We start from the raw sequence: 26,580 nt of genomic DNA, 5'->3' as shown, positions 1-26,580 counted from the left end.
CATAGAACACTTGTGCAGGGCGCATATGGCAGTGAAAATTTGTAGTGCCTGTTTCAGGTACACTATAAGATACTGTATTCTATTTGTCATATGAAGGAACTCTAAGGTTATCGATATTAATGCTGTATGTAACGGCACAGCATCATGAACCTAATCAAGCTGCACTCTATGCGACAAGATGTGATATGACCATGGAAGTCACCATACATTGCTCCAATATTCTTGGACCACAAGCTAATGGCGGACATTGACTAGTTGTGGACTACAGGGACTTAAATAAGGTGGTGATATTATCTATATCTATGATGGATGGTTTAAGAAGGCAAAGATATTTACCACAGTAGATCTTAATCAGGCATACTATCAAATGCCATTAGAAGGAGAGTCTAAGCATGTAACAGCATTTCTGACACAGATTAGAACCTGTTTGAATTTAATCATTTACCATTTGGGTTGACTACAGGCACAGCTGTGCTCTCATAGTTAATGGCTGCAGCATTTTCCGATATAAAGTTTCAGTATGTCTCTCATTATCTTGATGAACTGGTCCTACATATTGATTCAACACATAAGAGAAGTTTTTCGTAGATTGAGGGGGGGGGGGGCAGAGCATAGCATTAAGTCACAAAAGGTGACTTCACCTGTCCTACCATGAAGTTTTTAGGCCGTATGGTCTCCAACAGAGATTTCCATCAATCTGGAAAGAGTTGAAGCAATCAGACGGTATCCCATCTTACGAAATGTGAAGGAAGCACCCATATTTGCCAGGATACCCATTTTTTCAGAACACTTATTTGCGAGTCTGCAGAGAAAGAACATACGCTTGAAGGGGTTTGAATGATTTACAGAAATTTTATTAAATCTCTTAATTATAAACTCTGGACATACTGCACATGTGGTAAGGAGAAAATTAAGTACTACATTGAGCATAGGCAATTCACCCTAGAAACTGACAAGCAGGTGCTCAGCTGTAAGCTGGTCATGCCCAGAAAGATCAGTCATGTAGCCAGATGGGTGACCTCAATATTAATGCTCAAGTGCATGACACAAGTCTTGGCAGCTGAAAACTGAAAGCCATGGGCGAGAGCCAATGACTGAGCCTTTCATATGGCATCCTGTAGGTGATGCTCAGCAACATCCACATTAGAGGAGCAATAATAAAAGCAAAAATTGTCAGCATATAAGGAGGGCGATGCCAAAGACTCCACAGCTGCAACTAGACCATTGATGGCCATCAGAAAGAGGGGGATGCTCAGTACAGATCCCTGCAGTACGCCATTCTCTTGGCTGCTGGGGGTACTGAATGAAGCACCCAGCTGAACCTGGAATAAATGGTGCAACAAGAAGTTCTTGACAAAAATCAGGAGTGAACCTGGAGATCCCACTCATTTAACATAGTAAGGATGTGGTGACCATGTTGTGTCATAAGCCTTCTGTAGGTTGAAAAAGAAGTTATGAGGTCCTGAGGACATGCAGAGGCCATCCGGAGGGTGGAGTCCAGATGAACCAAATTATCAGCAGTAGAGTGGCCTTTGCAAAAATCACCCTTAGATGCAGCCAAAAGGCCCCGAGACTCAAGCAGCCAACACAGCCGCTTGCTCACCATGCGTTTGAGCAACTTACACAGAATGTTGGTACAGCTGGCTGGGTGATAACTGCCCATCTTTAGGGGGTTCTGACCCTGTTTTAGCACCGGAACTATGCACTTTCCTGCCACTGGGAACTTGTCCTAGTTTCAGATACGATTAAAGAGGGCAAGGACGTGACACTGACAATCCACTAAGAGACATTTCAGCATTTGGTTGTAGATGCGGTCTAGCCCTGGAGCAATATTAGGGCAATGGGCTATGGCACTGGAGAGTTCCCATTCAATGAAGTGGGTAGTGAAAGATAAGCGCATCTGCTCCACCTACAGTTTAATTAGCCGAAAGGTGGGGTGGTGGTTCTCAGACATAGGTGCACAAGCATAGCCCTCAGCAAAATGGTTGGTGACTGTGTCTGGATCAGTATAAATGGAACCATCTAAGGAAGTATTTGGTACACCTGCAGCAGACTGGAAGCTATAGAGACATCTAATCTTTACTCATACTTGCAGTGGAAAAACACGTGGTGGAAACACACTGTTCCCAAGATTCTTGCTTTCAACGGTGGTATCCTGAAAAAGACATGATGCCTCAGTTAGCTGTCAAAAGAGTTGCCATTGTATGCTGAACAGCTGCATTGATACTGCCTTGCAGCTTACGACAACAGCAGAAGTGAACCTATCCCAATCAGCATTGCAGAGAAGCCATCTGGGAGGATGTCCTGGGGAGAAACACTGAAGGAGTGGCAGAAGATCATGGACTCTCCAGTGGATAGATGGTGAAAGTCCAGGGCTGCAAAAGGAAGATCAATGGGTGAATAAGTTCTGTGTGCCACACTGAAGTGTGTGTGTGTGGGGGGGGGGGGGGGAGGGGGGGGGCACAAGTTCATATGGAAGAGATCGAGCTGTGCCAGGAAAGTTTCAATGTCTTTACCATGGCCAGTGATTACTGCTCCACCCCACAAATGATTATAGGCTTCGGAGTTGCCCAACACTAGGAAAGGTGGGGGGAGCCAAGAAAGTAATTGAGACAGTACATTCTTGGACACAAGATCATCGGGAGGCAGATAAACATTACAGATGGTAAAATCCTGATGTGTCCTTACCTGAACAGCCACAGCCTTCAAAGGCATATCAAGAGGCACAAGGTAACTATATATGAGTCCAGAATACACATACAAACTCCACCCAATGCCCCCCTCATAGTCAGTATGATTCTTAAAATAACCTCAGTAGCCATAGAGGGCAGGGGTCCGAGTTCCTGGAAATGCATGTTTCTTGGATGGCAATACAGAATGAAGGGTAAGTTCTTAAAAGCTGCCATAGCTCAGTCAGGTGGTGGAAAAATCTGTTACTATTCCACTGGAGGATCAGACTGCATACTATGGGGGCACGAAGGGGCCTGGAGACTGGGGTTGGTCAGGTTACGACCACAGATCACGTGCTGCCGCCACTTGAGACATCAGGAGATCCACTGACATATGTTCTGCAGCACATTGCCTGAGGAGATATGGTGCCTCAGTGGCCATTGGGATCTCCACCTTGGGCATAGGAGGAGTGCATGCAGAGTTTGGTAGTGTGAGGACCACCAGTGTTTTCTTCTTCTTACAGAACTTCCTTTTGTCCGCCTCCGCAGAAAATGAGAACTGAGAAGGTTTTCCTGAATTGGTTGCAGGGATAGAGGAAGAACTAGGAGTCCAACGGCCAGCAGCCTGTGGTTCCTTCAGCCATGATCTGGCATCTAGTTGTGGACCAGCAGAAACCGTAGGAGGGAGAGCCTTGAGGGACCTTTTACTAGCCAGAGAAGCCACAGGAAGATGAGGCACTTCCAGCTGGGGGATGGGGATCAGTGTCCCCAGCAGGCAGGGAGCCAATGCTCCCGAACTGGGTGCAGTGGAAGCACCAGGAGGGCCCCCAACTGCCTCAATGGGAGGGGAAGGAGAGGCAGTCATTAGCAGGTGGCTCCGAGAGCCCACTGTAATAGGCACAAAGCAGGAAAGTACCAACAGACAAGGCAACAACACTGAGGATGTAGCATAAGATTGTGTCATTTGTATGGTATTAAGACACTCACACCTTTCCCGACCTTTTCTGAGCTTGTTGAGAGTCTTGTACTTGTGGATTTTCTCCTCATGCTTAAAAACTGAGTCATTTGGTGAGCAGGGGGGATGGAGCATGCCAGCAGCTTACATAGATGGGGGAAGGGGCACAAAGAACATTTGCATGCAACGGATGTCTACATCCCCACAGAAAGGGGTAGTAGTGGTGCAATGGGAATACATCTGTCTGAACTTCATACACTTGAAGCATCTCGTAGGAGGAGGAAGATAAGGTTTCACATCACACTGGTAAACCATCACCTTGACCTTCTCAGGTAAAGTATCATCCTCAGAAGCCAAGATGAAGGCCCCAGTAACAACTCTGTTTTCCCTTGGTTCCTTGTGGACACGACAGATGAAATGCGTACCCCATCGCTCTAAGTTGGCCCAGAGCTCATTGTCATGTTGTAAAATAAGATCACGACAAAAATGGTGCCCTGGACCTCATTGAGACTCTTGTGGGGAGTGACAGTCACAGGAATGTCACCCAACTTTTCACAAGAGAGCAGTGCTTGTGACAGGCTAGGAGATGACGTTTTAATCCAGAGAGAACTGCTTGTGACCTTAGAGATGCCTGCAACTTCCCCATATCTGTCTTCAATGTGTTCAACAGAAAATAAGGGCTTTGTGGCCAAAAAGGTGTCCCCTTCAGTCCTGGTACGGATCAGGTATCAGAGGGAGTATTTTTCTCCTTGTCATTTCATCCTATGTTCCTCCCACAGTATGGCCGAAGAAGGGAACACGTTGGGACTATATTTAGTTGCACAGTACGAGGTCTTTCCATTCAAAGAGACTGCTGGGGCCACGTGATGAGGAGCGGTAGAAAGCGTTAAGTCGCTTCATGTGTGAACTATCCATCACAGTGCCACCTACTTCAAATGGGGGCTCTCCCCATGGGTGTCACCCAGCCTCAGCAATGGCTACCTGGCCAGTAATCAATTGCTGGGAGCCTTCGTACCCCAAACATGATGGACACAATCTCCATGGCATACATGGGCAGTGTAAAGTGCATGCACCAACAGTGTGGTTCCTGTGTGGTCAGGCGGTTACCTCTGCACAAGTACTTGACAACCGCTCCACGCTGGGATGGCTACCATGCTGGGCCAAAGTGGTGAGGCCCCAGAGGGTAGGGGTGTTGAGATAGTTGTGCTTGGGTAACTGGTCCCATTACCACTCAAATATTTTCAGGAGCCTCCGGTGGGGTATATAAGACAAGTAGGAAGGGTGGCAGGGTAAAGACATTGAGCATACAATGCAGTGCGCAACCTTCCCTGCACAATACGCACTTATGTAAAATTTGGAAAAGATGGCAGGTCAAACCCAATAATGGACCATATAATTGTTAATGGAAGACACTATGGCACTATGGCCAAACCAAGGCAGGGTCTGCACCAAAAGGACTATTTGAGAGAAAGTCAGAGGAAGTAAGAGATAAAGTGTAGATTTGCACCACAGAAAGAGGAAGTAGTGCTGTAAAGGCTAGTGCCCCGTGTAGCCAAGCATGTACTCACCACAAAGTGGTGAGGCCCCAGAGGGTAGGGGTGTTGAGATAGTTGTGCTTGGGTAACTGGTCCCATTACCACTCAAATAGTTTCAGGAGCCTCCGGTGGGGTATATAAGACAAGAGGATAGATCGTACAATAATTTATATGGCCAGATGTGGATAACAAGAACTGAAATGTTCGTCCCACACATCTGTGTGTGGGACGAGCAAACCCAACCAATAAAATAAGGTTGGATATTTAGCTTCCAAGATGGTGGACAGACACTTCCAACAGGTGTAAATTGATTTGGTTAGGTCTACCTACATCTAAGGCCAGCAACAAGTTCATTTTGGTGTGTGTGGACACGTTTACCTGGTTTGTCTAGTTGTTACCAACTGGAAGAGCAACCACACAAGATGTCATTCAGAAACTGCAAGATATATTTGGTACCTTTCTCCCACCACAGTCCACATTACTGACAGTGCAACTGCATTCACAGCACAATAATTCAAGCAATTCTGTGGTGCAGTGGGTGTACGATATAACACCACCATGCCATATTGTACCAACCCCTCATACATGGAAGGGATTGAGCGTAAGATCTGTGCCCTTCAGGTGCAGTTGAAAAACGCACAGGAGGAGCTAGATAGAATGAGGAGGGACAAGGGGGTTGGGGAATGGGAGCTGGCTGTTGGAAAGAGATCTGCTAGGAGAAGATGATTTTCAGATAGTTTTACTATTGGTGTTTACAATAGATATGACCAACTGTCAGAGTCTAGTGGAGAGGAATCTCTTGTAGCTGTAGATGTAGGAAGTATGCAGCAGACCTCAGTAGTTACGGTGGCTAGAACAGTTGCAAAGTCGAAGAGGAAGAAGAAGGTTCTGCTGTTAGGCAGTTCTCATGGCAGAGGTGTTGGCCAGCAGTTGCAGGAAGTGCTGGGGAGTGAGTACCAGGTCACCAGCATTGTGAAGCCTAATGCAGGATTGGCTCAGGTGACTGTTATGTAGGGATTTTACTAAAGAGGATCAGGTAGTGATTGTGGGTGGGGCTGGTAATAGTATTGATAGGGATGGGGAGTATGACATAAATGGTGACCTGGAAAAGATAGCCACTCAGACTGGCAACACGAATGTGGGACTGTTTCAGCGTCACGATCGGCCTCATTTTAATACAGCCGTCAAGCGTAATAACATGAGATTTGGGGGTACGCTGATGACAGAAAGCATGGGTCACATTTCAGTGGCATCGGTGGACTATCAGCAGGACGGGTTTCACTAGACATGGCCTGCACCTCAACAGGTATGGGAAGGGGAGGTTGGAAAAGCTTATAGGTGACAGCATAGGTGGGGTTGGTGGGATCACTCATGGGAAAATTGCTGCAGTAGTGGGTGTTAGAGCTGCACCTTTTTTAGATTGAAGTCAGCTGATAGAGAGACTTCCCTTAAGCAGGAATACCTAACACAGGAACCACTTTTGAAAAAGCTTAGGTATCCGAGTAATGAGGGAATTAGTATATTTCATCAAAATATACAAGGTATTAAAGATAAAGTTAGTGAACTGCTTATAGATGCTGACTCTGAAATTATTGGTATATCTGAACACTTCTTAAATAAGGAGATAATTCAGAGGCTTCCTTTACCAGGATACAGGTTGGCTGGCAGCTTTTCGAGGAGCTCTTTGCGGTGTGGGGGAGTAGCCATGTATGTGAAAAACGGCATCCCATTTGAGTCAATTCATGTTTCAAAGTACTGCACTGAAAAGGTGTTTGAATGTTGTGCAGGTGTGGTTAAATTTAATGGAGCTAAACTTCTAACTGTTGTTATTTATAGATCCCCAGACTCTGATTTCACAACATTTTTGCTAAAGCTAGAGGAGGTTCTTGGTTCACTTTATAGGAAATACAAAAAGTTAGTTATATGTGGTGACTTCAATATTAATTGCATAAGTGATTGTGCAAGGAAGAGGATGCTGGTAGACCTCCTTAATTCATATAATCTTATGCAAACCGTTTTCTTTCCAACGAGAGTGCAAGGGAACAGTAAAACAACCATAGACAACATTTTTATTCATTCCTCATTACTAGAAGGGCATACTGTTGGCAAAAAGGTGAATGGCCTTTCAGATCATGATGCACAAATTTTAACTCTAAAAGATTTTTGTGCTGCAACACATGTTAAATATAGTCATCAGCTGTTAAGGAAAACTGATCCAGTTGCTGTAGAGACATTTGTAAACCTTATCAAGGAACAAGAGTGGCAAGATGTTTATAGCGGTGATACAGCAGATGATAAACATATAATGCTTTTCTCAAGACTTTTCTCGTGCTCTTTGAAAGTTGCTTTCCGTTAGAACGTTCAAAACAGGGTACTAGCACAAACAGGCAGCCTGGGTGGCTGACTAGAGGGATAAGAATATCTTTTAGAACACAGTGGCAATTATATCAAAACGTTAGAAACAGTCAAAATCTAAATGCAGCAGCCCATTACAAACAGTATTGTAAGGTGCTTAAAAGCGTTATTAGGAAGGCAAAAAGTATGTGGTATGCAGATAGAATAGCTAAGTCTCAGGATAAAATTAAAACCATATGGTCAGTCGTAAAGGAAGTGGCTGTTCTGCAGAGACAGGTCGAGGATATAGAATCAGTGCATTGTGGGAATGTCCGTGTTACTGATAAGTCGCATATATGTACAGTATTTAATAATCACTTTCTGAATATAGCAGGTGAACTAAATAGAAACCTAGTCCCAACAGGGAATCATAAAGCGCTCTTAGAAAAAAGTGTTCCGAGACTGTTACCTGAAATGCTCCTCCATGATACTGACAAGAGGGAGATTTAATTATTAACTCAATCACTAAAGACCAAAAACTCTCATGGATATGACGGGGTATCTAGCAGAATACTGAAGTATTGTTCTATGTATGTTAGCCCAGTACTTAGCCATATCTGTAACTTTTCCTTTAGGAGTGGTCGGTTTCCTGCCCGATTAAAGTACTCAGTAGTGAAGCCACTTTACAAAATGGGAGACATTGATAATGTTGACAATTTTAGACCTATTTCTATGCCATTGGTGTTTGCTAAATTTGTTGAGAAGGTTGTATATACAAGGTTCAAAATGGCTCTGAGCACTATGGGACTTAACAGCTGTGGTCATCAGTCCCCTAGAACTTAGAACTACTTAAACCTAACTAACCTAAGGACATCACACACATCCATGCCCGAGGCAGGATTCGAACCTGCGACCGTAGCAGTCTATACAAGGTTACTGGAGCATTTAAATTCACATAATTTGCTGTCAAATGTTCAGTTTGGTTTTAGAAATGGTTTAGCAACTGAAAATGCTATATTCTCTTTTCTCTGTGAGGTTTTGGACAGATTAAATAAAAGTTGCGAACACTAGGTGTTTTCTTTGATTTAACGAAGGCTTTTGACTGTGCTGACCACAAAATATTACTGCAGAAGTTGGACCATTATGGAGTAAGGGGAGCAGCTTACAATTGGTTTGCCTCTTACTTTAAGAACAGAAAGCAGAAGGTAATTCTCCGCAATATTGAGAGTGGTAGTGATGTTCAGTCCCAATGGGGCACTGTTAAGTGGGGCGTTCCCCAAGGGCCGGTGCTGGGGCCACTGCTGTTTCTTATTTATATAAATGATATGCCTTCTAGTATTGCAGGTGATTCAAAAATATTTCTGTTTGCTGATGACACCAGCTTGGTAGTGAAGGATCTTGTGTGTAATATTGAAACAGTATCAAATAACGTAGTTCGTGAAATACACTCCTGGAAATGGAAAAAAGAACACATTGACACCGGTGTGTCAGACCCACCATACTTGCTCCGGACACTGTGAGAGGGCTGTACAAGCAATGATCACACGCACGGCACAGCGGACATACCAGGAACCGCGGTGTTGGCCGTCGAATGGCGCTAGCTGCGCAGCATTTGTGAACCGCCGCCGTCAGTGTCAGCCAGTTTGCCGTGGCATACGGAGCTCCATCGCAGTCTTTAACACTGGTAGCATGCCGCGACAGCGTGGACGTGAACCGTATGTGCAGTTGATGGACTTTGAGCGAGGGCGTATAGTGGGCATGCGGGAGGCCGGGTGGACGTACCGCCGAATTGCTCAACACGTGGGGCGTGAGGTCTCCACAGTACATCGATGTTGTCGCCAGTGGTCGGCGGAAGGTGCACGTGCCCGTCGACCTGGGACCGGACCGCAGCGACGCACGGATGCACGCCAAGACCGTAGGATCCTACGCAGTGCCGTAGGGGACCGCACCGCCACTTCCCAGCAAATTAGGGACACTGTTGCTCCTGGGGTATCGGCGAGGACCATTCGCAACCGTCTCCATGAAGCTGGGCTATGGTCCCGCACACCGTTAGGCCGTCTTCCGCTCACGCCCCAACATCGTGCAGCCCGCCTCCAGTGGTGTCGCGACAGGCGTGAATGGAGGGACGAATGGAGACGTGTCGTCTTCAGCGATGAGATTCGCTTCTGCCTTGGTGCCAATGATGGTCGTATGCGTGTTTGGCGCCGTGCAGGTGAGCGCCACAATCAGGACTGCATACGACCGAGGCACACAGGGCCAACACCCGGCATTATGGTGTGGGGAGCGATCTCCTACACTGGCCGTACACCACTGGTGATCGTCGAGGGGACACTGAATAGTGCACGGTACATCCAAACCGTCATCGAACCCAGCGTTCTACCATTCCTATACCGGCAAGGGAACTTGCTGTTCCAACAGGACAATGCACGTCCGCATGTATCCCGTGCCACCCAACGTGCTCTAGAAGGTGTAAGTCAACTACCCTGGCCAGCAAGATCTCCGGATCTGTCCCCCATTGAGCATGTTTGGGACTGGATGAAGCGTCGTCTCACGCGGTCTGCACGTCCAGCACGAACGCTGGTCCAACTGAGGCGCCAGGTGGAAATGGCATGGCAAGCCGTTCCACAGGACTACATCCAGCATCTCTACGATCGTCTCCATGGGAGAATAGCAGCCTGCATTGCTGCGAAAGGTGGATATACACTGTACTAGTGCCGACATTGTGCACACTCTGTTGCCTGTGTCTATGTGCCTGTGGTTCTGTCAGTGTGATCATGTGATGTATCTGACCCCAGGAATGTGTCAATAAAGTTTCCCCTTCCTGGGACAATGAATTCACGGTGTTCTTATTTCAATTTCCAGGAGTGTAAGTTCGTGGCTTGTGGAAAATAATTTGATGCTGAATCACAGTAAGACTCAGTTTTTACAGTTTCTAACTCACAATTGAACAAGAACCGATATTTTGATCAGACAGAATGGGCATATTATAAGCGTGACGGAACAGTTCGAGTTCCTAGGCGTTCGGATAGATAGTAAGCTGTTGTGGAAAGCCCATGTCCAGGATCTTGTTCAGAAACTAAATGCTGCTTTATTTAACATTAGAACAGTATCTGAAATAAGTGACACTTCAACACGAAAAGTAGTCTACTTCGCATATTTTCATACGCTTATGTCATATGGTATTACGTTTTGGGGTAATTCTTATGATTCAAAAAGGTATTTTTGGCTCAAAAGCGGGCTGTTCGAGCTATATGTGGTGTAAGTTCGAGAACCTCTTGTCGACCCCTATTCAATAGTCTGGGAATTCTGACATTGCCCTCACAGTATATATTTTCTTTAATGTCGTTTGTTGTTAGCAATATTAGCCCATTCCCAAGAGTTAGCAGCTTTCACTCAGTTAATACTAGGCAGAAATCCAATCTGCATGTGAAATGCACTTCCTTTACTCTTGTGCAGAAAGGAGTGCAGTATTCTGCTGCATCCATTTTCAATATGCTACCACAAGAACTCAAAAATCTTAGCAGTAGCCCAAACACTTTTAAGTCTAAACTGAAGAGTTTCCTCATGGCTCACTCCTCCTATTCTGTCGAGGAGCTCCTGGAAGAGCTAAAAAAATTAAGCAAATTCCAGTGTTACATTGTTGATTTTCTTTATTTAAACTTACGACTTGTCATCTGAATATGTTTTTTTATATTTCATTTTATCTGTTTCTAATATCGTGTTATAATTTCATGTATTGACTTGTTCCATGACCATGGAGACTTCTTAATTTGGTCCCACGGAACAATAAATAAATAAACAAATAAATAAAAAAAATGAGAGAACCTCGCATCTGCCCTTGTAGCACACCACACCAAAGACCAAAGTCAATGAGATCATTCGTTGCTTTGCTTAACCATGAAATTTAACACTGTGCGCCACCAGAACTACCAGACCACAGTCAGAAATTTGCTTCTATGTTACCAAATCTCATCTCCAGTGAAAACTTTAAGGTCCATGAGTACTTATTGCCTGAAAGAAAAAGTGCTCAGCAGGTGGCTGTACAGTGGAGGAAAGTCAAGAGGAATATTCAGAAGGGTTATATGAGGGCAGCCACATAATACAATGAGGGGGCGACAGCCGAACAGCTACCAAATTGGGGACAAGGTATTTGCCCAGAATTTCAAAAGAGTGAGCAAAGCTTCAGAAAAAATAAGCTAAAATTGTTGCCCAGATTCTATGGACCCTTTGGAATTCAAGAATTTTTAACACACTCATTTGAAGACACTCCAAACAGGGAAGGAGATCTGGCCACAACTAACTCCGGTAAAGCCAGGTCTGTAAGGGCTGATTCTGGAGTTTGCTCAGCAGGGAGTGCAAGAGGGAAGAGGGGTGGTGGTGGTGGTGGTGGTGGTGGTGGTGGTGGTGGGTGTGTGTGTTGGGGGGGGGGGGGGGGGAGTACGAGCTGTGTTCAGCACTATGGCCAAGGTCGGCAACACCAGAACTGTAATTCAATGTTGTTCATACTCCCTATCAATGCTGCTTGTGACCTCTCTCACACAGGGAAGGGTTTATCTGCACGAGCACGGTGTGGAAAGTGATGGTGACAATGATGGCGAGTTGAAATCCGTAATGCCAGTAAGCAGGAAGTTGTTGCTGACTGACGGAATGCCCCACTCAGACAACCAAAGTGGAAGAGACCATGGTCTGCCACACAGAAATTGTGTGTTGTCATTCAGTTCTTTCAGGTACTGTGTACTGAAGGTTTTGATGCCATTTCATGGTTTCCATTTTTATGATGTACTATTATTTGCTCACGAAAATGCCTGTATATATTTCATGTGTTAGGTGACATGTAGAGATTAAGCACTTTTTTTTCCATATACACACTATTACAGAGGCCTGATTTAAACTGTTCAGTGGTATCTGCCTTCTGTATTTGGTATTACAGACATTTCATTTAAACATGTACAGTCTACGCTTGGTTATTCCTTAGTTCATACCACACTTGTGCAGGGCGCATTCAGCAATGATACTTTGTAGTAACTGTTTCTTATATGCTTGGCTTTTATACGCCCATCTTCAGATGTTGTAACTTGGTGCTGTGACCCCAGAGCGACATGTATGAGGCGCGGTGTGCTACCTGTGAGCACAAAGCATGCTTTGCTATGTAGGTAGCACACTGTGCCTCGTACACGTCCACTGTGGCACTCTGGGGTCACAGCATCAAGTTACAACACCTGAAGATGGGCGTATAAGAACCTGAAACTGGTCATTTGATAGTAAAAGAACTTTACAACTGTAGCGGTGTTTTCAACCTCTGGTATAATGCTCGGTTGCGGATGTTCCTCCAACAGGATTGTTTGAAAAAGAAAAAAAAAAAAAAGGATATTTCGTTCATAGTAGAAATCATTTTATTGTTTCTCATAACACTCCTCATTAAAATTTTACAATTTTTCCATGCATTGATAGCAATCCTAAAAAAAATTTTTTTCCATTCTATTTTGGTATCTCTAAACAGTTTTGGAAGGATTCAACAACTTCTTAGCAATGAAAATCATGGTCCACACATCTGACATAAGGAAACAAAACTAAAGCGTTAGGCGCTTACTTAATCAGGCAAATATAGTCAATGATACATTAGTTCAATGTTTTCTTCCATCAAATAATCAACCATTTAATCTAGCATGTGATAGATGGTAATGTCAGAATGAAGAAAGATGCAATGTTTTCGATTATCTTTCCCAATTTTGTCAATGATCTGAAGCCTACAAACTGCTGCATACCATTCAGCATTAACCGTATTATGATCTACTAAAACAACTGTCACGGCATGTCCAGTGGACTCAAAGAAACAAGTAATAATGCTTTTGGAACTGCTTCATGAATGAACCACTGTTGTCAGTCTTTGTTCACGAAAAGACACCTAAACATTTGACTGCTGCTTAAATTCCTGCCTGTAAGAACATATCTAAGTTTTGTTCCCAATTGCAATGTAGTATACACATTTTGCATTTCTTAGTCAATTTTTTTTTTAGCATTTCCTTACAACCAACTGACCCAACTGACTGATAAAGCCAATTTTCACCTTCAAAGAAATTGCACAAAATCTTCCACAAACATTTATTTATAGCCAAGTGTTTATGCAAAATCAAACTTGCTTTCTATCTGATGGCTACCTCTGTGATCACATCACACTTGGCGTTTTGGAATAACACCCAATTTTGGGTGACCTTCACAAACTTCCTTGCTGCCAGAAGCATGACCATGGTGAGACTTTCAGACTGTAAACAAACTTTCCTGAAGGTGATCGACTGGCAAAATCTGAATGAAACAATGTGAGCTGCTGTTTTTCACAACACTGTAAACAATCTTCTTTGACAATTTCTGAGCTCCCATTGATCTAACAATACCAAACAAAAAGTTTAAAAATAATAGTTATGTCACATCTCAACAGCACTGTCTAGTCCTCGCATGTCAAAACTCACAGTGTGACCCTTGTATACTCATCTACAGATACTTAGGTAGTGTTGAGTCCACAAATGTGACACCTAGCTCATTATCTGGCAATGCACTGTCTCCTACTTACCACAGTCATTCATGCACATAAGGTTTTATCAAATATTTTGCAGCATGTCTATTGTGATAGTTAATGGGCACAGTTTGTAAACAGCAGAGGCAATAAGTGGCTGGAGACGGCTTTATTTAATCACTGGCTGTCATAAACATAGCTCTCAACAATGTTATGGATGTAGCCACTGAAATCCATATTCAGGTATTAACCAACTAGACATTACATGCAACATTGATCTGATTTGAATGTGCAGCAAGACACTGGTAGCCTTCCATGAAGCTACTGCCTTGAATAGGAGGATATTTTACAAAATATAACTGATTTTCCTTAAAGAAATAACTTACATAAAAAGTTAATTCCTCAACTAATAAAACAGAATTGGAAAGACAGGAACTAGCAAAATGGAAATTTTTAAAGGAAGCGTTCTGCCCTACTTCTACCACCATTTTATTTAGGTGTCCTACAAGGCAAGATAAGTGGGATGCTACCTAAGAACAAAAAAATTTCAGACTACAAATACTTTTCAATGCTACGAATTTTGTGGCAACTCAGAACAAAAAATCATCTCCATTGTCAATAAAATTGATCTGTACTGAAAGACCCCAGTCGAGTTACATGAGTAGAGTAAAATTAAGAAAAGAAGTATAATTCCCTTACAACGTCTTAAGTGTTTTTTTTTTTTTTTTTAATATCCAGCACTATAGCCACCAGTACACTTAATATTATTTAATGTGCAAATGATAGCTGGATGTTGGTTATGAAATAGAGATGGCAAACAGACTGTCCTCAATTGTGACCGAGTCCCTTTCAGTATGCACCACTTCAGTTGATGTGAGATTAAAGCAACTGATTGGCATTGATATCAAATAAAAAAGGTAATTCCAATGAACATAAAAGTTAAGTAACTTAGTAATTTTGGCAGCAGGGAGATCTGATACTAGACTGATTCAGATACCAGAAAGCATTTTTAATTACAATAGTAAAATGTGTTTAGACTCAGGCTCCGATAGTCACTAAGCAAAAATTTCATTTTTTAATAATTTGGTTACATGTTGAAGGTTAATTATATGATGTGGGGAAAATAATTAGTGTAATTCTGCATACTGTATTACTGTTGATTAAAAGTATTTGTTCTGAGTTTGTTCTGGACTTTAACTCTATTCCATACACTGTCAATCCTCACAGTCTCTTGCACACATGTATGAGCATAAAAAGGAAAATTCAAAAACATTTTTACAAAAACGAAGGAGAGAGGTTCATTAGAAATTTAACATACAAAAGAACTTACACTGATATCTGTAGCATTCATGCAGCAGGAGAATGGCACACCACAGCGTTCAACACTGGGCGAGGAACAGTTAAAATATTCATTTTTTGACCAATCCATGTAGCCTTCTGAGCTGAGACCACAACATTTAAACTGAAAAAGGCACATATTTATGTAATTTTCAGTAATAAGTAAATAATTTTACGCGAAGTATTACAAATAATTCAGCACAACTTTAACAACGTAGGAAAAGACATTGCTACTTACCGCAAAGAAGACACATCAAGTTGCGGAAAGGCACAATTAAAAGACCCTTACATAAAGCTTGAGCCACAGCCTTCATTTATAAAAGAGAGACACAAACCATTCACACACACAAGCAAGCACACACGCGCGCACACACACACACACACACACACACACAACCACCAACTCTAGCACCTTGGCCCAAGATGTTGGAGTTGGCAGTTGTGTGTGCCTGACGTGTGCTTGCTTGTGTGAATGGTGCGTGTCTCTCTTTTACTGACAAAGGCTGTGGCTGAAAGCTTTTCGTAAGTGTATTAACTGTGCCTGTCTGCAATCTTTATGGTAAGTACAACTTTGTAACATTCATGAGAACAGAAATATTTCACTTATGACATAGCTTTATATCTTTAGCAATCCATTACTACTGACCTGTGTTTTGCTTATTAATATCATATATAAAGACAAAACTTCAGTCACGAGAACTGGAATAAATGGATGAACACTGACATTAATGACGTGGGAAAACATGCTATGCGAAGTTTTCATCATTCTTCCAAATTTCTTTGAATTTGGGCTGCTTCGATTTTGCTTTCACTCTACATATTTCACTGAAATTATTTGTTACAGAATGAACACATTGCAGTCATGTTCAAGGTACACACTCAGCAATCACCTATGGTGATTTTAGATGGAAGATTAAGATTTAATGACATGCTGATGAGATCATTAGAGGTTGAAATTTTGACAGGACACGGGTAATAGAAGCACCTTAACCACTTCACCACTTAATTTGAGTGATTTTGGGAAACAAACTTGATACGTATGGTGGGTGTTTGATCTTTCTAAATGTGGGTCCAATGATTTAAATACTGCATTGCCTTGTTCAGTATGATGTGGACCAGTTGATACAGTTCAGAAAATATCATGGCATCTTCTCACTCTCAATGAGAAGCTTCTGAGCTTGAGCCTTTTCCCTCTCTGTACAAGGATGTTAGTACTTCTTGAACAATGTATGAACTAAAACTTCACAGTACCACTTAATTTTGTTCATTGCACATATCAATGTTAGCATTGTTGAAAACCAGCTGAAACTGCTAAAATGCAACAATTTAACATGATTAAGAATATCATTAACACCCAGTAAAAGAGGTACAGTCTGGTTTGTACCTGTATAAAAGGCTTCTTGACGGACATAACGTACCACAAAGCAATTCTCGGTACGTGTGATGGCCCACTATAGCTCATGTTTTATGTTAGTGACTTAGCAGATAATGTTATCTATGAGGAAGTATTATCTGATAAAAGGTGTAATAATATTCAATTATATAAAAATTTTATTGACTATATCTAATGATAAACAAATAGCACCTAACATAGGAAAATTTAAAGTCATGGATTTCATTGTATATGAAACAGTAGTAACTTATGACTCTACAGTTCATAATTACAGCTGGTATCAATCATATACAGTGACCCGGATTGGTTATACAAACACCTGGAATGAACAATGTATGGGTATATGAAGTGGGACAATCATGTAGAATCAATGATCAATTAAATGACTGGCAGACTGATTTATAGGCAAGATTATATGAAATGGATTGCTTATAACATAATTTTATAATCTGCAAGCAAGTGTATGGGATTCATTTATAGGTTGTATTAACACATGCACCAGAAAGTTATAAACAGAAGTGCAGGGCAAATGTTAACATATTTTTATGGGTTAGCAAGGTTTAAGGAAATACAACAAAATATGAATTGCCAGACACTTCAAGAATGACACACATTTTCCCAACACTGGGTGGAAAATTCCATGAAGCAGTTTTCAAGACAGAATCTGAATATTCTTCAGCTTCTCAGATAATACTCTTATATGGACTGCAAATGTAAAATTAGATTAAGAACAGCATGTCCAACACTCGGTCTATGATGGGGAGAGAAAGAAAATTGTCTACTGAACGAATAAAATTATCTTCGTCATGCATTTACAGTGATTTGTGGAGTACAACTGTAGCCTGTCAATCACAATACCAAATAGGAATTAATGTCAACAACACGCACCCACCTTGACAATCAGTTTGCTTTCATGTTTTTTTCTTTTTCTTTTATTTTCAGTACTTTTGAACTGTTACTCCTTCAACAGAAGTCCAAACAGGGATATAATCACTGGAAGTTTTCAACAGAATTCAAAGGCAGGTTTATAACAACAATACAGTGTCAGTGTTTCGAAGGAGAAATAGCTGAAAGTTGTTTCTGATGTCTATATAGCCTGAACATTGAAACACACATGAAATTGTTGTCGAAGGAGCTTACAAACCTGTTTTCATGTACCTGAGTGCTGATGGTGAGGAGTGATAAGAGGTTAAAAATAAACACTGCTACTCAAAAACTTATATCAAAATGAAGATATGCCACCAACAAACCACTTAGTCCAAACAAATATGAGATCTTAAGAAGTAACACTCAAACACACACTACTAAAGCTTTTACAGCAACAGAATTTTTAACTTCGTTATACGAGCTCAGAAACCAGCCAAGTTCCACTCAAATGTATATACAACATTTCAATTATGGGGTGGGGGGTGTTTTCTTCAGCTTTCCTCTGTAATGTTGTGAGCTTGTGCTAGACAGAGAAAGGAGTAGGTGAAGAATGGTTCTAGCAATAAGACTAACTTCATTTTCTCACACATGTACCAGAGGTTTCAATCATTTTCTAATACGTCAACTTTAATTTCCCTTTCTTCTCAAGCACTGCACTTTTTTTAGATCTAGATGTGAAGTTTCACTACTCATTTACTATTACATAACACTATTTTAAACGTACAGTTATTGTCGAACATGCTGCCTGAATTATGTAGCCTGGCTCTGCATTGAGACAATGGTATTTAGGGCTCCCACCACATAACGCAGGACTACACTACACACAGCAGTGATACGGTAATGACTCAAATACTGAACACAAGATCTCCCAATGCATGCAACAGGAGTGAGGCACACACACAATAGTTGTAGGTTCCCATAGTACAGTCAGCCAAACCTCTACAACTTTAATACTAAATTTAGCACTGTTGTACTGGGGTGCCATCTACTCTTTGTCTTAAAGCTGTTTTTTGGTCTGTGACACCTAGTCACAATGCTTTTTGCAGTTTTTCTATATCTGCATTCAGTACAATACAACATGTCACTGTACAACTGCTAAAATTGAGTCAAGTACAAAACTGCTGTAAATGCTTAACGCGCCCGCGCCCGCACCCCAGCCCCCCCCCCCCCCCCCTCCCCCCGAGATTCTTATCCATAACTGCATTTGGTACGGGAAGAAATTTCACCATTTCAACAACAACAAAAGAGAACACAAACTGTGCCACTATAGGATCAACCGGCAACTTTCAGTGCAGTAACTAAAGAGGGATATACTTGGGGAAGAGCTAAACAAACAACATAGTCCAGTCAAGGGGAAGGAAAAAAGAGGTAAAAGAAACATTGGGGCAGCAGGTAGAGTAAATAACAGGAGAGGGGGTGGGGGAACAGTGAGAGCAGAGGCACCCTAGTGACACTACATTTGTTGGGGCACCAAGCACTGCTGCCGACCCTTCCCAATCCCCATACCACACCATACCATACCAAGATCATGACCCAATTAGGACAACACCAAGGGAAGAAGACACAATAAAAGGGGAAACAAAAGATTAGACAAAATGTTGGGAAAAAGGGGGAGGGGGGAGATAACCAGTCCATGCGGAGGCAAGTCCAATACGCCCATTAACCACTGCCAACTCTAACCGAGGGACTCCAATTACAGACAGAAATTCAGGTACTTAAACCTGGGAGGAAAAGCCACTTTCACAAAGAAAACCAAGGACAACTGTAACAGTGCGAGGGTCATACGCTAACATCTGGGACAAGAAAGGTGAGAGGACACATTTAGTGTGAAGGGCCAAAAAGTGGGAATAATCCAGCAAAATATCGATCACCGTGAGGTGGGCCTGCAACTACAAGAGGGAAGGGGGGGAGGGGGCCTCACTGCAGACTAAAAAACCGTGGGTCAAATTAGTATGGCCAATACAAAGATAACAGAGGATGGATGATTTCCACTGGGAGAGGCAGAGGGAAGAATGCCATGTGGTGGGAGTCTCCTTGATTGCACAAAATTTTTATTAGACACGGGGTTAGCCCCACAAGAGTCAGCCAAAGATTGAGCAAAAAGGGATTTGACATAAAGCTGCAAATCTGCCTCCAGAGGGGTCATGGAGGACATTGGTAGGTGGCCACCCCCACCCCTACCCAGACGATCGGCAAGATCATTACCTGAGATGCTCATGTGGCAGGGGACCCAAAGGAAATCAATCGAACAAGCAGCAGTGCCACGATTGGTGAGAAGAGACCAAGGAGTGGTGGGAAAAACAGTGAGTGATAGTTTGAAGACCACTAATTGAATTCTTACATAAAAAACTCAGTTGAGGGAGTACTGTTTTTAATAAAGCAGGTGGCCCGATAGATGGCCATCAGCCCCGTGGTAAACACCCCACAAACAACAAGGCAAGAGATGGTGCTCTTTGACAACAGAAGACGTGAAATAATGTCCTACATGATCAGAGGATTCAAAGCCATTGGTGTAAAAAAAACTGAAGAGCCAGCAGAACAAACAATCAGACACCATTGCCACAATGGAGGCTTTCACATCCTGGAAAAGATCCATCCAAATCCAGAGCTGAGGAACTAACCGAGGAGGAGGAGATTAATATTTAACGTCCCGTCGACAATGAAGTCATTATAGAGAGAGCAGCAGCTCGGATTAGGGAAGGATGTAGAAGGAAATCAGCCATGCTCTTTCAAAGAAACCATCTTGGCATTTGCCTGAAGTTATCTAGGGAAATAACGGAAAACCTAAATCAGAATGGGCAGATGCAGGTTCGAACCATTGTTGTCCTGAATGTGAGTCCAGTGTGCTAACTGTTGCATAACTTCACTCGGTAACTAACCAAGGATGGGTGATTTGGATAGAACATGCAGAAGAGGACAAGGACACTAGACAGAAATGGTGGCAGAGAGAAGGGAGGCAGAGCTTAAAAGGTAAACCCACACAAGGTTAGACAGTGGGCAGGTGACATCCCGAAGCCATGAAAATAACAGAATAGGAGGGGTGAGCAGGGGAAGAGCAGACAGTGATGGCATAGGACACCACAAGTGGGACCACAGAACTGACCAGCATCAGCCAGAAGACTGTCAACATGGCTAATGTTAAAGGCACTTGTGGCTAAACTGATACCATGATGATGAACCAGGTCCAAGAGGAGCAGCGTGGAAAGGGCAAGCTGATCCATAAACATGACAACCTGAGTCCAGGCGAGACAGAAATAATGCCCGATAAAGATGAAGAATGATCTGTGTGTCAAGACGTATGGGGAAGGAAGTGAAGGACAATGAGTTTACGAAAATAGTCAACCTTCAGAAGGTGGATACAAGGCAACCAAGTAATGTTGTTGTCAAAAAGAAGACCCAAGAAATGGAACTGGGGTCAAGGTCAGTCATTGGACATCAAGGTACAGTTCCAGATCAGTGTGGATTACAATGCTGAGGCAGAAATGCACCACCCTCGAACTAAGTGGAGAGAATTCAAAACCATGTGAGAGTGTCCATGCAAAAGTGCACTGGATGGCACCCTGAAGCTGTTTCTCTGCAGAGGCCAGTAAGTGGGAGCTAGCCTAGATAAAAAATCATCCACATACAGAGCAGAGATGACCAGTGGTCTGGCACAGGCTCGAAGTCCACTAATAGTGATGAGAAAAAGGACACTTAATATGGAGCCCTGTGAAACGTCATTCTCCTGGGTCTGCAGAGAACTGAGAGCTGTGCCAACCTGAACTCTGAACGATCACTGGGACAGGAACTGACAAATAAAAATAGAGGTGGGGCCCAAAGACCCCACTCAAGGAGAGTAAATAGGGTGTGATAGCAATAATTGTGTCATAGGCCTTACAGAGATTGAAGAAAACCAACAAGAGGGCGGCACTGAGGAAAGTCCTCCCGAAATGCAGTTTCAAATCAAAGCAGATGATTGACTGGAAACCATCCATCTCAAAATTACAAATCAAGGAAAATATCAGGTTAAGCAACTCAGGAGACTGTATTTCCCTGTCTGGTCCTCTGCGTGGGACACCACCTTGGGGAGGCACTGTCCATGCGCGTGGAAAGGCTTGCATATCTCAGTGACGCTGAGGGCTATGCCGAAGGTGAAGGGCCTACTGCCGGAAAGGCCTTACCTGATGGAGCAGCCTAAGAGTGTCCCACAACATCACGTCTTCCTTATCCACCCCTAGTCCTTACCTAATTTCCTTTCCCAACCCAAGTTGAGATGTGATCTGTGCTGAGGGGTGTCTGGCACATGGGAAGATGTGTTGCAAATGGAGCGTCAGGGATACCAGGTGACCTCCCTGAGTAAGCAGCCTTACACTAGGCAGGGTTTCCATGGTGTGGACCGCGTAGATCCCCAAATCTCATGGGACCAAGATGAACATGACAAACGAAAATAAATTAAACAAACTGAGGGGCAAACTGAGACCTCAGACACCCACACATCGGGGTCAGGACCGATGGAATCCACTCTCACTACTGAATCAGGATCTAGACCTGAGCAAGAAGTGGGAACTTTAACTGCGAAGTTGGACCAGATCAAGATTAAAGCCTTGTCTGGGGCCCAGAGAAGGAAACTTCTCAGGGAACAGAAACAAAAGGAAGGAAAAGAATGGCTTCCCAAACATAAGTGGAGGGAATTAAAAGGGCTAGAGCCCAAGACCCCCAAGAAAAAACTGTCTCAGATTGAAGGGGATATGCAGACTCCCACAATGTCAAAGATAAGTAACAAGAGGATAAGGGAGGAATCTAAGACTCCGTCCTCTCTGGGTAAGTGAGCCCAGGAAAAGCAGAGGCAAGAAACAGGGAAACAGACATGTGGTACTGCTGTCTCAGTTTTTAAGTTGGCAGTTATCTAGTAAGGCTATCCACTGGTAGGCATCACCTTGCAGCAGGAGCAGCATGTACAGATGGCCCTCTTTGAAAAGATTGGGGGATTATATCCCTGTAGGTGGATGGTGGTGGTGGTTAGTGTTTAACATCCCGTCGACAACGAGGTCATTAGAGACGGAGCGCAAGCTCGGGTTAGGGAAGGATTGGGAAGGATATCGGCCGTGCCCTTTCACAGGAACCATCCCGGCATTTGCCTGAAACTATTTAGGGAAATCACGGAAAACCTAAATCAGGATGGCCGGAGACGGGATTGAACCGTCGTCCTCCCGAATGCGAGTCCAGTGTGCCTGTAGGTGGATGCGAAGCTCCTAGTCAAGATGGCAGCTGAGCTCCTTAAGATCGCAAAGGTATCAATATGGGTACCAGATCCTTAAGGATGTCTCACCATAGATTCTGTCCAAGAAATCAGGGGTCCAGAACCCAAAAGTCTCGACAGAGGACTGGAGAGTAATCAACCAGAAGGCTGTACCAGAAGTATGAACGTTGGTGGTGGGGGTTGGAGATAAGTCCCTGAAGGCGATGCAAGAGCAAGACCTGAAATTGTTTTTAGGGTTCTTGCAGATCGCCATCAGGGTAATAAAAGACCTCAAAGGTCAAGGCAGAGATTGGAGGTGCTGCAGATTGTAAAGGGGCCACTGCTGCCCTGAGCTGTTGCCTGAGGAGACAGGAAGTGGAAGTGGCCCTGATATAAGAATCCTACTTATATAAAGGGGGCGTATTGGGCCTTGGTGGCACTGGAGGTAAGCTGATTTATGCTAGAAATCTAAGAAACTCCAGAACATGCATCTATGTACGAAATGGAATTTCTTTCATGCCAATGATGGATTTCTGCTCCAGGGGCCTGGTGACCATCAGGATGCAGCAACATGAGGGAAATTGTTTTGGCCTCAGTGCACTTTCCTTACGAAGACAGCTCTCCTCCTCCTTTGGAGAAGAGACTGACAGAAATTCGCCATCAGCAAGGCGACCAACTGTTGGTTGGATGTGATGCCAGTGTCTACAACCTAGTGTGGGGCAGGAAGGACACCAACAGGTGAGTATCTTCTTGAATTTCTCTTGTCTAACAACTTGGAGGTCCTGAATAGGGGTGATGAACCTACATTCAGGAATAGTAGAAGGGAAGAAGTAATTGACATAACCTTTGGTTCCATGATGATGGGCAGCTATGTCAAACAATGGCATGTGGTGTTAGAGCAATCTTCATCGGACCATGTGTATATTAAATTCATGGTTGAAATGGGAATCAGACAGACAATGGCCTATAAGAATCCCAGGAAAACAGACTGGGAGGCATATTGGAGGGATCTTGACTTAGGCTTATCGAAAGTTAAAACCTCGATAAGGAATCCAGTAGAGTTTGAGGAAGTAGCAGAGGCTGTCACCTAGTAAACACAAAACAGATACAAATACTGCTTAACCTTACAAGACATAAAGGACAATGGAAAAAATATCGCGAGGCCCTTGTCAACTTAAAACTTGCAATGAAGACAAGCAAAGGAGGCATCCTGGAACACATTCTGTGAGGAAGTGGAGGGCACCACTGCTCAAGCCACACTTCACAAAATCGTCACTAGAGTCCAACTAATCCAGGAGGTATGTTGAGGAAGGAGGATGGGGAATATACAAAGACATCACATGAGACGCTGGAACTGCTCCTCAAAAGTCACTTTCCTCAATATGCTCTGGCAGATAAAATAGGGCAGAATGCAATCCCTGAGAGACAATGGTTCTCAGGCACTTGAAGAGAGGACTGGGAATCAGCCACAGAGTGTGTCAACTTCAATAAAATCCAATGGGCGGTGGGAACATTCCAATTGTTCAAGTCACCTGGCCCAGATGGAATCTTTCCAGTTCTCCTGCAACAAGCAGGAGAGAATCTCATATGAGTCCTATGCAGGTTATTCAGGGTTAGCCTAGCAGCAGAAATCATTCCCGAATCCTGGAGGGCAGTGAAGGTTGTTTTTATTCCAAAGCCAGGGAGAATTGATCGTACCAAGGCCAAGGATATGAAACCAATCAGTCTGTCCTCCTCCATTCTTAAAACATTGAAAAAACTGGTTAATGTACATGTTGGGGAGAGGAGGCTAATTAGGGCTCCTCTACATTCAAAGCAACACATATTAACCAGGTAAATCACGCGAGGCAGCTCTCCAATTCGGGAGGGTGGAGAAAGCACTTCACTTTCCAGAAACAGCCCTTTGCACCTTCCTGGACGTCGAGGAGGCCTTCAGTAACACAACCTTCGATTCCACGGTTAGGGCAGCAGAGGTGCATGACCTATGGACCACAAGATGTAGGTGGGCTAGGGCCATGATCAGTGGAAGGAAGGTAGAGGCTACCATGATGAATGAAAAGATGGCAGTTAACATCACTAGAGGTTGTCCACAAGGAGTTTTGTCCCCTTTATTGTGGAATCTAGTGGGAAACAAACTCATTGAGGAACTAAGTTCCAGACAATGCTTTCGTCAAGTATACGCAGGTGACCTTGTCATAGTAATACTTGGCAAATTTACTGACACAGTTAGGAATATGGCACAAGGGCATTGGACATTGTGCAAGACTGGTGCATTAATCAGGATATAAGGGTTAATCCCAAGAAGACTGTTGTGGTACCATTCACGAAGAAGCATATCCAACATTCACGTTGGTATCTAAAGCTCTTCGATGAAACTAACGGTGAAGGGGATAGTGAAATACCTAGGGGTAACCTTAGATGACAAACAAAAATGGACCCCTCATATTACAAACATCTTGCTCATGCCATAATTACTGAGGGTTGGAGTGAGGAAGGCGATATGCATAACAGAACTAAGGAAGTGATTGATGCAGTCAAGGGTATATCAGAAGGGGGAAAGAAAGATTGTGTGGGTTGTTGTACCACTACTAGGATTTATTCTCTGATCGACCTGGTAAACTTACCGATTTCAAGTACTCTATGAAGGTGAAACCTCACGAACCAATAAAGTGCAAACCGTATGTAATACCTTTAGCTGATTGGGATGCCATCAGAGGTCGATTAAAACAAATGTTGGATTGGGGTATAGTCAAACAATGTAGGAGTGATTACTGCACTCCTATCGTTATTGTTAAAAACATGATAACTCGGTCAGAATTGTATTAGATGCAAGAAAAATTAAGTAATTATAAGGGAATTACACCAGCCTGGCGATATGGAGGAACTGCTGCAGAATTTTAAAAATATCAATTTAATGTCCAGTGTTGATCTGACATCGGGATTTTGGCAGAACCCGTTGGTAGAGGAAAGCAGGCTGTACACTTCTTTCCTTTTAGAGTAGCACCATTCGGACTTACAATTTCTGTGGCAGTTTTTGTAAGAGCGTTGAGTTCTGTCCTGGAGGAGAGTCTAATGAGCAAACTCGTGATATACGTAGATGATATATTGATCTCTACAGAAACATGGAATAGCATTGTCGAATTTTGGAGGAGGTACTCACGGCTCTGAGATGATGTGGAATGACTTTAAAGGTAACGAAATGTGAGTTTGTTTGAGCAGAAATTCAATTTCTGAGGCATATCCTTACTTCGGAAGAAATTTTACCTAGTTCTGAAAAATTAAAGTCCATTGCCGAATGTAATAGACCCAAAAGTAGGAAACAACTGAAGTCATACTTGGGCTTGTGTGGTTTCTACAGAAAATTCTTGGGGAAAGAAGGAATGAATATTCCAAATTTAGGCAAACTGTTGAAGAAAAATGCAGCTTGGAGGTGGACCGAGGAATGTGAAACGGAATTCCAGGGTATGAAGGATAACTTTTGCAATAGTAAGGTATTGTAGTACCCAGATACAAATCTCCCTTTCTGTTTAGCGTCGGACAGTTTGGACTATGGAATAGGTTGTGAGCTATTTCAGGAAAAGCTAGTCAATGGAAAAATTGTACACCATAGTGTGGCATTCTCCAGCAGCATGCTAAATAAACACAAACGGGGATGCAGCATATTGGAGAAGGAGATGTTCGTGATTGTGCACAGATTTAA

The 26,580-nt window shown here is 43.2% G+C and overlaps 1 protein-coding gene across 1 annotated transcript in view; it reads right to left on the bottom strand.

The window, feature by feature from the left end:
* LOC124787787 (tetraspanin-33-like) overlaps window positions 1-26,580 on the bottom strand; it is a 75,362-nt gene that overhangs the window by 32,876 nt on the left and 15,906 nt on the right. Inside the window, exon 4 of the mRNA XM_047254690.1 lies at window positions 15,335-15,466. Within this exon, the coding sequence (XP_047110646.1) occupies window positions 15,335-15,466 (132 nt within the window). The remainder of the gene's footprint in view (window positions 1-15,334; window positions 15,467-26,580) is intronic.

Source organism: Schistocerca piceifrons, chromosome 3, assembly GCF_021461385.2.
Source record: "Schistocerca piceifrons isolate TAMUIC-IGC-003096 chromosome 3, iqSchPice1.1, whole genome shotgun sequence".
NCBI classification, from domain to species: domain Eukaryota; kingdom Metazoa; phylum Arthropoda; class Insecta; order Orthoptera; family Acrididae; genus Schistocerca; species Schistocerca piceifrons.
This window is presented reverse-complemented; position numbering and strand designations above follow the sequence as displayed.